The 15,832-nt window shown below is 32.6% G+C and overlaps 1 protein-coding gene across 1 annotated transcript in view; it reads left to right on the top strand.

Annotated features, from left to right (window-relative positions):
• LOC140062086 (sorting nexin-27-like) overlaps positions 1-15,832 on the top strand; it is a 35,301-nt gene that overhangs the window by 5,268 nt on the left and 14,201 nt on the right. The window contains exons 2-7 of the mRNA XM_072108132.1: positions 583-814; positions 2,077-2,269; positions 4,978-5,054; positions 6,749-6,856; positions 7,732-7,807; positions 13,777-13,937. Of these exons, the coding sequence (XP_071964233.1) occupies positions 583-814; positions 2,077-2,269; positions 4,978-5,054; positions 6,749-6,856; positions 7,732-7,807; positions 13,777-13,937 (847 nt within the window). The remainder of the gene's footprint in view (positions 1-582; positions 815-2,076; positions 2,270-4,977; positions 5,055-6,748; positions 6,857-7,731; positions 7,808-13,776; positions 13,938-15,832) is intronic.

The raw sequence follows: 15,832 nt of genomic DNA, 5'->3' as shown, positions 1-15,832 counted from the left end.
GAATTAGTGATTGTGTTTACTATCAAATTGCATAATTTGTAACTTATTTGGGGGCATGATATAAATACACACATCTGATATTAAATCAAGAAAAAATATTCTTAATGAATTTACAGAGAATACCGATTTATTGTTTTTCTTTGAAAAAAATTAACAGCACTGTGTTGCTAATCTTAAAGATATAATTTCCCCTTAACAATTTTTTTTTTCAATATTTGTTATTGATTATTTGTTATTGATTATGCCATTTTATTGCCACTTAATAGTTATTTACTTTGACCAAAAACTGAATTGAAAAAAAGTTATTTATCTGAAAAAATGTAATTTAAAGCTGTCAAACAATGGTTTTTGGTTAAAATTAACCGTTTCTTTTGTCTTCTTTTAAATAAAATAATATTTTTTTTTTTTTTTTTTATAGAAGTGAATAACTTAATCAAAACTGCAAAATGGCCTATTTATAGTCTGATTTTAGTAATCTTCATTTTTCATGGCTTTGGGGGACAATACATCTTGAAATATAAAACATCCATAGGGATATATCAAAAATATACTATACACTTACAAATATTTCTTTTTCTTCAGAAATGGTGAGAATGTAGAAGGCGCCACTCATAAGCATGTTGTGGACTTGATCAAACAAGGAGGGTCGTCATTAACGTTAACAATCATCTCGGTTCCAAATTTACGAGAGGAACGAGGAGAACCAAGTGACGAATCGTCAGGCTATTCAAACTATGACTACAGTGAAAAAAGACAAGTTTCAATTACAATACCAGACTATAGGCAAGATAGTAAAAATGGAGAAAAGTTTGTGGTGAGAAAATTGGTGCCTCCTAATGTAATATAGCTTAAAGCTCTGTCTACACTATCAAACTTTTGTGACAAAAAAGTATGATGTGCCCATAGACATATCATTACCATATTTAGGCACATCACACTTTTTTGTCAGTACTTTGATGTAGTATAAAATTAAGACTATTTTACTTACTTACTTATTACTTGTTTGCATAGCTACAGTATCCCCATTATTGGGGACATTTCGCTGTCATTGACATTGACACAGCACAACAATGAATGACATTAATTTTGATGAGAAGGTCATGGAACACTAATTAATTTAAAAAAAAAACAAACTAAAAACTAAAGACCTGAGACCTGTAACCCTAGGTAGGGACCCTGACGGGTACTTAGTACTTTACTAGAACTTATTTAACTTTCACACTTATTTAAGTGCCACAAATATTTGAATGCTGCCGTTATTTAGCTGCTTGTTCTAGCTAACGTCTTTATTTTAGTTGTAACGCTAATTTAACTACAGCGTTTTTCAACTGTTATGCTTTGAAAGTCCCCTGTGCATATATTTAATTGTAACTTCAGCCCTTATTTAACTACCACGCATACTTGACTACAATATTGACTGCCATGCTTATTTGCCTGCAGCTATTATTTGACTCAATGCAATTCTTAACTGTTGCGCTTACTTGACTATAATGCATTTTATCTGCAACTGCAGCACTGCCATTTACAGTCTACAGTATTACGCATACTTGATTTTCATGCATATAACTGCCGTGGTAATTACTTAAATCTAAACCCATATCTTTATTTAGGCCCAGTTGTTTTTTGACTGGTACTGTTATTTGACAGTAACAACCAATATCTTTTAATTTCAGTATCCTGGAAAACATAAATGTTAAAAATAAATTGGTATTTTAAAGTTGATTTCCCGTATGTGATTGTGAATATGTACTGTGTTTATTTTATTGCAGTGTAGAATGAAGTAGCTTATTTGATCAATTACAGTAACCTAGATAGACTGACAAAAGCCACACTATTTTATTGAAAACCAGTTCATTTTTGTCTATGCTTGCTCTGTGTAAACCAAGATGTCACTTGTTTGGCCAGAGGAAAGAAATTTCATCATAATAATATGCAAATTTTTAAATTGAACATTTCGTTGAATTACATCATGTTTCTGATTTGACTATAGTATCAATATGTACTCTTTGTAAATCCATATTTACACAGTGTTATCGACAAAATTGATTTAGATAAATTTCATTTTTTTTTTGATAGGCTTATAATATTTACAATGCTGGTGTATTGGTGTGTTCACATAGATTCAGTGAATTTGCAACTTTGCATTCAAACCTGAAAAGAGAGTTTGCCGACTTTCAGTTTCCTAAATTTCCAAGCAAATGGCCTTTTTCATTATCAGAGAAACAATTGGACACGAGAAGGAGAGAATTACAGCATTACCTAGAAAAAGGTTAGTAAAAGAAATCTTCTTTTTCAAATGTAATATTGCCGCATATCCCTAGAACACGAAATTGGGCTGACTTTGGAGAGTGAAACTAAACCTGGGGAAACCCTGATTCAGGAAAAAAAAAAGATTGGTAAGCATTTCTTGTAAAAACTCATCTTCAGATGAGAGAGAGGCCTACATCCAGACCAAAAGTCAATACTGGGACTATATACCCAGGGATACACCTTTTTCTGAAATCAAACATAAAGTAGGTGGTGGGATTAGACCAGAAGTTGGATTAAACCCGAGGATACGGAATACAAATAATGAATGTTTAAGATGAGTGCGATAGTACAAATAATTTAATTCGGTGATATTAAATTCTATTTTAACTCGTGCTTTGTCTATCAAAATAGAATTTTACCTTTCACTTCATGAAATTATATGTACCATCGCACTCATAAACATTCATTATTTGTATACTATTGCATGCCATGTGACTCACAATCGTCCAATCAAATGACATGAGCCAGCTATATTAAATTTATTGAATTAAATTCTTAGACAAAATACATTAACGATAATATAATTACCATTTAATAACAGACAAAACATTTAGCTGCATTTTTTGCGTTAGGGTAATTTTTCTATAAGGTCATTAACAACCATAGACAGTCCCTAGTCACATTACTGTATGTTTAATATAGTACAGTAGATGAGTTCTCTCTGTGGTTTTCTAATTTCTTTCTTAATCCTATTAACAATGTTAATAAAAAGTGTTACTTTATGTCAATGAAAAGTTGAATAATGAAAGTAAAAAAAAATCGTTTTGTGTAATGGTTGGAATGTAGGGACATTTGTGAGTGTAAACCAAACGTGTAGGCCCAAATTACATTTTAAAGCTCAGGTACAGGCAAGAATTTTAAATATAATATTTGGTTAATTGTACATAAATCAAATATTTGTAACAGAAATCGAGACGAAAAAACATGAATTTCCCTTAATATGGTCAAATACAAAATTTGGCAAAATTCTTCCATAAAAACCAGGAAGACTTTTTTTCAGTAGTTAGGTAGTTAACCTAATGTAATAACATGTCTGGTGACTCCCTAGACGGTGAAAAAAGATGGTGGATATACGGTGGATAATTTTTGCTATAGCATGAAAATAAAAATCTGAAGTTGAATAAAAATATCAGAAATGTAATATTCAAGTTATATTACCTATATTTAGTCATCTGATAACATTTTTTACCACACCATTTATTTTTCATAGCTTTTTAAAATGCCTCTCTATTTACAAAATTTGTGTACAAAAGAATAGATATTTTACTGTGTAATTTGAACTATCCCCCCACTGATAAGAAAGTGCTTATTTTCAACAAGCTCGTGTAACACAAATAAAATCCCAAAAATTATGAAACATAGGGGAAACTGTAGATCGATAATTATTGGAATGTATGATCAATAGAAATTTTTTGCCCGCACCTGGCCTTTAAGGGAGGTTTCCATTAGTACAAAAAACTGCTCATCAAGCTAATGTGAGCTACTGATCATGGTCAAATTTCTCGTGTTGTATAATGGAAACCAACCTTTAACCTGGCTTGGCCACAGAATGTGAAACCACAAAATTAGATGCCTGATTTTAATGTTGATTAGTTAAACATTAACAGTTTAAAATGTTAAAAAAAGCAACTGTTTATTTTAACATTGGCAATATGACCTTTGTTTGTTTATTTTTCAATTATGATACTTGTCAAACAGTATTGTATCGAAAATTGTAAATTTATAATCTGTGACCTCTGATCTTTTCATGTTTACTGTGGTTTTCGATATTTCAGTGTGACGTTATCAAATATTTAACCCCTAGTTGATACATAATTTAAGTAACATACGTTTATACTTATTAACAGATGTCTAAATTAATTCTATAGACCCCTGAGCCATTAAAAGTAAAAGGCACAATTTAATAGTAGCATTATGGAGATCTTCTAATGTTCTGTTTACATTATCTAACTAAACTGTCGTTTGACAAAAAAATGTAATGTTCCCAACATGGTAGTGATACTGTATGCTTAAATGGCAGTGATAATCACATTGTTTTGTCACATAATAAAGTTTGATAGTGTAGACAGAGCTTAATAGTGTTTGGTTTGGTAGAGGAAGTTCCCTAATAATAATATGATAAATTATCATTATGAATTATTATACTGAAGTACTATACAATGCCGGCTACCTGTGTGCTGTATGTCTGTTTAATGTACTGTACAACTGGCATTGCATTGTTGCTCTGAAGTATTGTCATTTGTGGCTTTGAAAAAACATAAACACAACGTCTTCATTCCACTATTATTTTTTTTTATCGCTGTGTATGATGCTGACATTTTTAATAAATGTACTCAGTCAGTCAGTATAAAATCTATAGAAAATTATGAATTACTAATTTCATAATCCTTTAAATAGGAAAATCATTATGTTGATTATTGGTTTGATAAACTTATTCTCAGGAAATTACTGCAGAAACTACAGTTTGTAATTATTTAAACCGATTTAAAATTATATGCCAATTGTTTTTTGGGTTCATATTGTTTCAGTGTCTTATAAACTATGTACAAAACACAAAATAATAAATTTTATATTATAAAAAATTACTTATTCTTGATATTAATATGGGATTTTTATTCCTATCTAATTATTACCAATGGCATTTAAATATTTGTTTGTAATTTTCAGTTTGTTCGGTAAGAATAATTTCAGAGTCCGACTATATCCAGGAGTTCTTGAAGTCAAGTGAAAATAAATATGAGGAGGTACGTATACATTTTAATTGTTTTTAAAGGCAAACAAAAGTGATTGCCAGCCAATAACGTTGTGAGATGGTTTCCTGAAAGATCGTAAAATCAAAACGGTACTGGGTATGACCAACTAGCGTTCTTGTCACCAACTAGTCATCCATTCATAGAAGTACTGATGTAGTAGCCTATCTGTACGGTGACCATAGAATGTGACCCGAGACATGACTAACTACGACTTTTAGAAGATTGAAAAAATTGTTAAGAAGAGTTGTACTGTATGTGGATGTATAATGATATTATGTCAATAATGTTTTACACACTAGCCTAGCCTAAGCATACAAATAGTAATGTTTGTTAGTAAAAATAATTTTGAGTTAATAAGAATAAGATATAAGGAAGAAAAGCAAAGAGACTATGGAGCGGCTATTCCTGAATATACAATACTAAGTATCGTAGTTTTAAATTATAAATTTAAGGCGATCTTGTCAAAGGTCAAGCGCCTATAGCTGAAAAAACATTATCTGAAAAGGGTCCTAATCTGTGATCAAACCCAGGCATAATGTATGTCATATGCTCTTGTTCTGGTGCTTGGTATTGAAAACATCATGTTTTTAATTTGGTCTTTCTCTGGTCATTGACTTCCTTACTTCTCCACATTCACAAGTAGACTACTTCAGTCTTGAATATTATGCCAACTTAAGGTTAAGTACAGACTTGCATGTAGAAAACATCTTATTATGATGTTGAATATATATACATATAACAATTTCATTTTTCATTAATATTTCTGTTCGGTTGAAATAGTTTAGATTCAATTAATTAAACATACCAAAGTGAAGTACCCAATTATCCTACTGTCTTATAATTGTTTTAAACATTTTGTTTTCAGTTTTTGTGAATTATCCTTTGCAAATTTTATGATACAGTGTTATGCACAATGTATTTAGGATTTTTTTTTTTCCCACCCCGATATTTTGAGTCATCCTGCGGCCTCTCTAAGGTGCAATTAAAAAAAATATCTTTGGTATGAAAAAAAACACATCCCGATAATGTATAAATTTATTATTAAGGTGAATTACTCCTACTACATGGTACAATCACAGACTATTGAACATGTGTAGATGTAATATGCGTTTACCATTATGTATATCTATTCTTAATTCTGGCCCCGAAACCTTGACTCAGGGGATAGTTTTACCTTAGTTAAGCATAGTTAAGCTTATAGTTACATTTTTTTTCACATTATTGATTGTCTCCATCCCTGAAACCTCGACTAAGAAATACCGGAATGGTGTCCGGCGGGGGATAGTTTATTACCATTAGTTAGGGTCTAATGTAAAGCACCTAGAGGGGTCAGTGATCCATTAGGCGCTATATAAATACTGTTTATTATTATTTTATTATGTATAGTTTGCTTTATATAAAAGTTGACTGTAAGAACACTGTCATGGAATTGAACTGTAGCAATACAGGTTACTGTTTAACATACTGTACAGTAATACAATATAGTACCAGTTCAGTTATACTCTAAAGATCTGTCTACACTATCAAACTAGTTTGACAAAAAAAAAAGAGTGATTTGACCAAATATGTCCATATATGGGCACATCAAATTATTTTGTCACATAAAGTTTGATAGTGTAGACAGAGCTTAAAAAAAAAGAACATTTAACATTTGAGTGGTTTATAATTTATGATTTTTATTATAGAGTAAAAAGCAACCAGTTAGCGAAGTGGACATGAGGATTCTTCTCCCAAATCGTAAAAGCATAATCGTGAAAATTAGAAAAAATAATACAACAGAAGATGTTTATCAGGTGAGAATCAGAAATTGATAATGAATGTGTTTTATGTGAGTACCATACTCTCACAATTGAGTGTCACAAATAAATGCGACACAAATGAGTACCACAATCGAGTGTCGCAATCGAGTGTCGCAATCGAGTGTCGCAATCGAGTATCGCAAATGAGTGTCGCAAATGAGTGTCGCAAATGAGTGTCACAAATGAATAAGAATATAAATTTGAGTGTCACAATATAAATTTGAGTGTCACAAATGAGTGAGAACATACATTTGAGTATCACAAATGAGTGAGAACATAATTTGAGTGTCTCAAATGAGTGTCACAAATGAGTGTCACAAATGAGTGTCATATTGTGTGACAAAGGAATGTGACAAATGAGTGACAAAATAAATTTATGAGTATCACAAATGAGATTCAAAATTACTACATAGGAATATTCTGAACTATAAGTATGTATTAAAATACACATTACAAAAATGTTGATGAAATTCTGCCAAAGAATTATTCAAGTGATTACTGTATGTATTAGCACTACAAATGGAAAAGCTCTTCATAATTCCTGATTAGATTATTAGATGAAAGTTATGACTTGATATAATTATCATATTCTGCTATATTTTTAATAGAATATTTAAGTTTCCAGGGATGTGTATGTTTTTAGATTGTGCCCATCCAATAGGTCTAATGGGTGTGCACCGTTAACATTTCTGATTTGGTAATAGTATATGCATATCCCACAATTGGCAAAACCTTCTGGCCATTACATCATGTGCATTTCAGGTGTGTAAGGGCTTTTGAAAAATGTTGATACACAATAAGCTTGATGGTTTCTGTTTATGTTGACTGTATTTATAATAATTTTTAAAATGCAATATTGATAATTTCAGATGGTCGTTTTTCAACTAGAAATGAGTGAAGAAGCTGCTAATTATTTTGCCTTGTACGTTGTCAAAGATGACTTTGGTAAGTATATTCCTTGTTTATTTTAATGGGTATTTGTATGGTTTTAAAAGCCAAAATGTCTCTAATTTGTTTTTAAACTATTTATGGACTGGTTAGCCAAGTGGTTAGGACACAGAAAGACCCGTTCCTGATAAAAACAACCCTGGCCAGTCCACTCGGCTGTAAATGCGTACCTGGTTGAAAAACACTAAGGAGGATTTAAGGCGGCATTGACCACAAAATGTTGAGGTTTAATACAATGAGCTTTAACAGCTTATTCCCTACATTCAGAATGAATTCAGCACCCACCTTTACCAACTTTTGAATGGTAGTTGCGAAATGCTGTAAAAATTATGAATATTTGGTATTAATATTTTAAAGTGAAATTTACATTATTAATAGATTCAAAATATTTGAACTGACAAAAAGGTGTTTAAAGTAGCTAATTAACATATTCTGCCTCCTTAATACATTTTATGACAAAATGAATTGATTATGTGTTAAGTCATAACATCATTATTGTATACACACTTTACTGTATAGGACACAGTTTAGAGATCCAAGTGAACATTTGTTATATTGCAAATGAATTTAATTTATTGCAAGTGTATTGTCCCCAAAACATGAAAAATGAAGATTAATAAAAAAAAGACTTTGACTAGGCCATTTCACACTTTTAATAAAGTTAATTACTAAGAACTAAAAAAAAATGTTTTTACTTAAGTTAAATTCCAGCCAATTTCACTATTTTTTGTTTTAAATTACAGTTTTTCAGGTAAATAAATTGTCTTTGATCCAATTTTTTTGTGGCACTAAAATGGCATATTCAACAAAAACATTTTAACAAATTATTTTCAGGGGGGAAATACAGTATATCTTTAAGAACTTAGCTACAAAATATAAGAATGCAATGGACATTTCATAGTGAGAGCTTTTTTTTTTTAGCTCTTACTTTTTTTTTTAATAGGCCAGTGGAAAGAAATGTATAATCAAGCTTTGTACATATTAATTACATTCTTTAGAGAAGAGAACATATAGACTATTATAAATTTCAATATATTTTCTATCTCTGTAATTGGTAATAATTTTGAATGGTAATGCTAATTTCCTTTAATGTAAGTTCCTTAATAATATCATATGAGGAATTAATGCATTAATGTGTACTGACTATAATTAAAGATTCTACTTAATGAACAATTAATGTGAACTGCCAGTATAATTTAAACGTATGGCCTAGTTCTATGTTTCTCTGGTTAAAGGGGGGTTCCGGGTTTAAAATGAATAGTAAAAAATGTAAAATATATTTGTTTGTCTCTTGAACGGTAAAAGTTTCAATTTATATAAGCGCCCAGTGAAGCAGAACGAAGGCTGTGAAATCAGGCCAGATTACAAGTGCAGCTACGGCAAAATCACACTGTGGTTACAAAATAGGAAATTCGTGAAATGGTCCATCTTCCGACGACTCGTTATCATTAACCATATCAATTACTTTTGTAAAATTATACTTATCTGATGTAATATTAGTCGGTCTTCCCATTTATAAAGTCATTTTTTTATGAAAATTCATCAAAACAGTGAAAAATTAGATATGTTTGCACTTTACGTTTGCCGATTTTCGCACCGACTTAGGGAAAAATCAAAATCAATGAAGCGTAACGTATACTGTACATTCCTCCTGCTGAGGATCGATCGAGCGAGACGACGATACACGTGCTCTCTCTGCCCACCATGCCTGGCATCGTCACGTGATAAGCAGATACAATATACAATACCAAACTGGTCGGGTCGAGTATACCCCGTCTATAATCAAAACATGAACCATGTACAGTATTTGATTGAAGGTCGACTCGACCTACTGGAATGGTATAGATAATATAGCTCGAATAAGAGAGTTGGAGTGTAGCCTATAGTAAAAGGCCTGGTAGTATTTATTCGCATAGGGTCTACTACACTATAGCTAGCTCAATTTTTAACTGGGCCGGATCAGCTAGATCTCCTTCCTACTACCTGGTCTACTTGCTTGATGCATGAGTATCCGCTTTTTTGGAGAGTAAACTAAGCCTATTTTAGGCCTACTTAGACGATCGGGACACCATACATCATGTGGACGGCGATCGGACCTTGTTTTGCTTCAATATTTACAGCCGATTTTGTAGAACGTTTTAGGTTTAGATTGTTTAGGAGTTTTGGTTGATAGGATGGGTTTTGTTATTTATGGGCCAATCGTCTAGTAGTAGTACTAGGCTAGCTAGGCCCATGGGCCCCATTGTTTTAACGTAGCCATCGTGGCATGGAATCCCTATAGTCAGAATGGCTCTCGCCCATTAGGCTAGGCCTAGAGTAGTATTGTACGTGAAGCCGATAATACGATCTGTACTATAGAGGTATAAAAATAGTATACTTTATGACTCCGTAATCTGTACTAAATTTTGTATTTCATTAAATGTCAAATAAATATATGCTACTACTGTTAGGCCAAATAAAAAAATATACTTGTTAAGCGTCACACCCTCATAAATTTTCAGGGGCGGGGGGACGGTTTTTTTTTTTTTTTTTTTTACTTTTTATAGAGGTATATTTTTGCGCGGTGGACGTTTTGCCCCACTTTTTTAGGACGAAACGTCAAACTTTTAAAATGCGAAACAGAACAAAATTGACTATGTATGAAATATTATTGCTTATGACAAAATTGAGTTTTGTATTGTTTATATCCAGACGTAATTAAAACATTAAATTTAATTGCCACCAAGCGAAATTGTAGGCCTTAGGCTAACTAATCCGTCCAAGGTGCTACCCCAACCTCACTCATCGGCCATCCGCCGTCTCTCGCTCGACTCATCTATCCAGGAAATTCCCTATCGCGAGAAGCATGATTTGGTCTCAATAATACTAAATAGTGGGCTGATTTATAGTTTGAAAACAGCTTACGGCATTTCTTAAGTGAATTTTTATTCAACGTATTCATTCTTCTTTGATGAATCCTTTGCCAATTGCTGTGTAAATCAGTATTTAAAGTTGTGATGCAAAAAGTGTATGTAATTATTCCAGGCAGGTAAACCAGGCATAAGGAAACCCATCGCCCAACAGGACCTCGTGGTGTGCCGATCTCGAGCGCGAGATCATCGTAAACAAAATTGGTAGAGTCCATTATGTATGGGGTGTTTCCTATTTACGAACCTATAAAAAAACGCGCTTCGACCACTGTGTAGGCAAAATATTTATTTCGTTAAATCCCTAAATTGATAATCGCGTATTCTGTAATCACGTGACTGATGATGTAATCCTCAGCGACGTACTAAATGCACATGATTTAATGTGTTGGGGAAAAAGCTTGCTGTTTACCACATTACATGATTCACGGTGCTATTCGCGTTTCCTTTACGTAAATCAGCGGCGTGTAAATGAAACAATTGTTTTCACCAATTTGCCGTTGTCGACATAGAGCGATCGGCGGCTAGCGTTGTCTAAGCTAGTAAAAAGTATGTATTTTTTCAAAAATTACACTAGCCTAACAAACATTTGCTAGTTTTGAAATTTTCAAATAGCAATTATGAAGAATCTACTAGCAAAATGCTAGTTTGCTAGCGTGAATTTCGAGCCCTACTCTGGAGCTGGGTCGGGCCGCTGAACTTTCCGTTGTATATCGGTAAAAAAAAAATAAAAATAAAAAGAGAGGCGGCTGGATAATCAGGAGCGGGCGGTGACGCTTAACAAGTATGTTTTTTTATTTGGCCTTATTATTACACTTTAGGCCTAGCTTAGAAAATCTACAAAAAATGTATTTCACAATGATCGGGTGGTCGTCGTTTGACAGGGAAGAGAGATGTAAATTAGGCCTAGTTGACAAACACAACGTACATGACGTCGCGAGTTTGGAATCCACTGGTGACGTGATTTTGTGAATATCTCATGAATATTAATGAGCTTCCCTAAGCTGCTGAAAAACAGACTTTCCATGAATTTACCCTAAAATGTATATGAAATTAAATTTTTTAAATTTCTCGTTATTACTTCTTCATTCTGACATGTCTATATTGTTATATTTTTTTTTATTTAATAAATAAACGATATTTAAAAGCAATTTTAAATCCAGAATCCCCCTTTAAAGCCTGGTTTCCATAAAATCGCTACACCGTTGCTACAGCGTTTCCATTAAAATGATGTCGCCGACGCAATCGGGAAGGCTCCCCGATTCATCGCAGTCAATTCGGCAAAGTTCAACCATGTTCAACTTTGCCAATTTTGTCGGCGATGAATCGTATACGCGTACCAAAGAATATTTAGCAATAAATTCTGGCATTTCCATAGAATCGCTACGCTCTGTCGTGTAGCGATTTTATGGAAACCAGGCTTAACCTAATATTTTTACATGTAAAATACAGTACCAATGTTTTTTGTACTACATTTTACAACAAGTATCTTATCGTCTAATTTGTGCCTAGCTTACCTGGATAAACCGACATTAGCCTATTCTCTCCGAGAAGAGAGCTACAACTTGAATATATACAATTTGATTAAAGATCCCTATCAGATAATGGTACATTCCATGAACCCTGCCCTTAAGTGAGAGAGAGAATCCCAACACATCATTTCTTTTCGATACATGGTAGAGGTAACATGAATGAAGAGCTCTACAAATGAGAGCTACCTGAGATTGTATTCTATCATGTACTGTATGCCTTGTGTGTTTTTTTACATTGTTTATTAAAATGTGGTAGTATACTTGCTTTAGTTACACAGTCTTGAATACAGTATGTCATACTACATAATAATATATACAGTAGTCAATTCAAGCAGATAAATGAATGTTACTGAATGTTAATACATTGTATGAATTATAGATAATGGAATCCAACTTGATATGAACTATTTTTTGAATTATTTGTTTAATATTCTGTCTTCTTTTTGCAATTACATTAGAAGGAAACATTTAATTTAAACAATAATTAATTATCAACATCCTTTGTAATTTTTTTTATACGAACATTGATACATTTTGAGAACCTTTTTTTGTATTGTAGCCACAGCCACAGGTGGCCTTTTGTGTTTTGGGAAATGAAATAATAAAAAATTGTATTGATAATATAGTACAGTAACTATTTTACTATAATATTAAAAGAGAACTTGACCGAGGACCATTAGAACGTATTAGGGATGTACATATGATTTCAGAACAATTACGAGATTAAGGATATCGCCGCATGTGCTCGCCGTCGCCGTAAATTGCTGTGACGTCACATGTACATCGCAAAACCTATTTAATGAGTCCAGATAAGCAAAAGAAACGATTAAAAAATTTATTTACAAAGTGTGTTTACTAGAAATTTTCGTGATTTGTTAGACTTTGCCAGAAAATGACGTAAATTTTGCGATGCACCTGTGACGACACAGCAATTTACGGCTGTACGGCGAGCGCGTGCGGCGATATCCTTAATCTCGTGATTGTTCTAAAATCATATGTACATCCCTAATATGTTGTTAAAATATGGTCCTCAGTCAAGATGTCCTTTAAGGTTCTACAAAGTAATAACTACTTTTGTCAAAGATCATAAATTACTAGCACACAGCAGATTGCATTTTATCGTTAAGTATTTTTTATCACAATTTTCACAATTCATGTACGTATTGTATTGTATAAATTTGATCATATCTCATTTAGTTCAGACAAAAAATATAATTCAATATCATAATGTACGGCATTTAAATAAAATCATAATTAAGCAAAACTGGCTTTTTAGTTGGTTTTAAATAAGCCTTTCTGACAATTATGTATACTGTAGGTAAATAAAAAATGGATATTAATAACAAGTTTTAATTAGGTAATTAAGGCAAAACGTGTCTAAAAACGTTGGTACAATGTCACAATTGTGGCGCAATGTCTGTGGTATTTACTTATAAATGATGGCTTATATTATAATAATTACATAATTCCTTGTGGCTTTTATCTGTTATTGTCATGATAATCCTATGCCATTTGTTTTCGTTTTCAGAACGCAAGTTAAGCCCAACAGAATTCCCCCACAATATTCAGATCCAGAACTATTCATCGACAAGCTCGGTTGGAATATGCCTTAGAAAGTGGGTATTCTCTCCTCAACAAGAACTGTTTCTTAATCATGATGCAATAGCCATGGATTTCCTATATTGGCAGGTAGGTTTCTACAATAATCTCAAGCCTAGCTGCTTGCGCATCATTTTGTCAACAGGCTTTGTTGAATGATATCAATTAAGGTGAAAATCAAATAGCCATCCAGTCCATCTTCCTAGAGTAGTGGGTTACCCCAGTGTTTTGTTTTATCTCAGTCCGTGACGGTGACCTTTCACCTTATTTTGCACAAATATAAAATTATTTTCCAACTTATTGATATTACTCTTAAGGTCAAAGGTCAACGGTAAGTAAAAACTAAAAAAATAGAATCTATGTTGTTTCTATTCTGACTGTGTACACAGAACGAGGAGCGATCGATTAAGCGGAATTCCGCTCAGGGTAGAATCAGATTCTTAAAAGTTTTTGTATTCCATCCTGAACTGCATAATGTGGACTGCAGATACTGGTTTTAAAATATGTTTGAAATATTGCATGCATTTATTAAAACCATTTTCACGTTTATAGTGGGGCTATAGTTTGCAAGTATGATGTTTGAAAATAAGGTTAAAGTTTACGTCATACTTTGAAAAATCTGATAGAATTTAGATTACATTACTCCATAATATCTTCTTTTCTACTTAGAATTAAGACAGCTAAGTCGTTCTTAATCTTAGCTTAAAGCTAGGATTTGCAAAACTTAATTATGTTGTATATTTATAGATACTGAAACATTTGAACCGTTTTATGTTATCTTTAAAGTATTGGAAAGTATAAAAATCATGATCAGCTAAGAACTTTAAGTACCTATTTCCTTTCTTTTGCTATATGCTAGTTTTATAATTTGAGCATTTGTAATATCTAATTCACACATTGACAAATGTAAAGTTTTGTATAAAGTTATATAGTTTAGATTCTAAGCACAAAAAAAAAACAGGTCGATCGTTCACAATTTGATAAAAGATGGTTTATTTATTTTATTTTATTGTGGTATAGAAAGAAAGTAGCAATTGGCAGCTGATGCTGAATTATATGAGTGCTTTACATTAAAGGACAATTTACTATATAAATATAAAACATTATTGAGTGTGTGGCCAAGCAATTAAGACAGTGGAACCGTAATTACGTAGCCATAACATTGGCAGGGGTTCGAAGCTCACTCACTCCGTGGTTCTGGTGGTAGAATGAGTCTTCTCGGATAAGGACTATAAACCGTAGGACCAGTGTACACATCTAGCTTGTGTGCACTTTAAAGAATCTAGTATATCTTCAAGACAAATAGGGGATTACCCCGGTGTACTAGTACATCACAGCCACTGATCTTAACTGGGCCCTCTGGGAGACCAGTCTTTGACTGAAGAAGTCAGCCAGTATAAATAAAATATTTCAATTCAAATACAGGTAAAAAGCATTATTCACATTGAGAAGAGGGACCATAAATGTTATACACTACGAATGTACATAATGAGTTGAATGGGGGAGAATATTTCATGATTCTTTTATCGTCTGTTACACGAAAATTATTGATATTTACCTCTGGACCTGAATCATAAGCCAAGTTTAATACATTGTTCAATTCTATGAGACAGCCGAGTTAAATAAAATAGTTGGCTAGGATATTAAAGAATTAAATTTTTAATTAATTTAATTAGACCGCCACTTCCATCTTGAAGGTTAGGCCCATTTAAAAATGGCTCAGAATTTAGCTGCATCGTAGAATAAGCACACACTACAGTTAATCCTTTATTTCGCCTCGTCCATGAGCCTAACACGCAACAACTCGTCCATGAGCCTAACACACAAAAGCCTTGTCCATGAACTTAAAACGCGAAAACCTGTTCCATGAGCCATAAACAACATTTTCAAAATATTCACAATAAGTTGAGCATCATTAATAAAAAGAGAAAATAATGACATGTGACAGAATACAAAATAAATCAAATGCAAGGGTACACTAGGTA

The sequence above is a fragment of the Antedon mediterranea genome, chromosome 11 (genome assembly GCF_964355755.1).
Source record: "Antedon mediterranea chromosome 11, ecAntMedi1.1, whole genome shotgun sequence".
Lineage (NCBI taxonomy): Eukaryota > Metazoa > Echinodermata > Crinoidea > Comatulida > Antedonidae > Antedon > Antedon mediterranea.
Note: the sequence above shows the minus strand (reverse complement) of the source record. Positions and strands in the feature narration are given on the sequence as shown.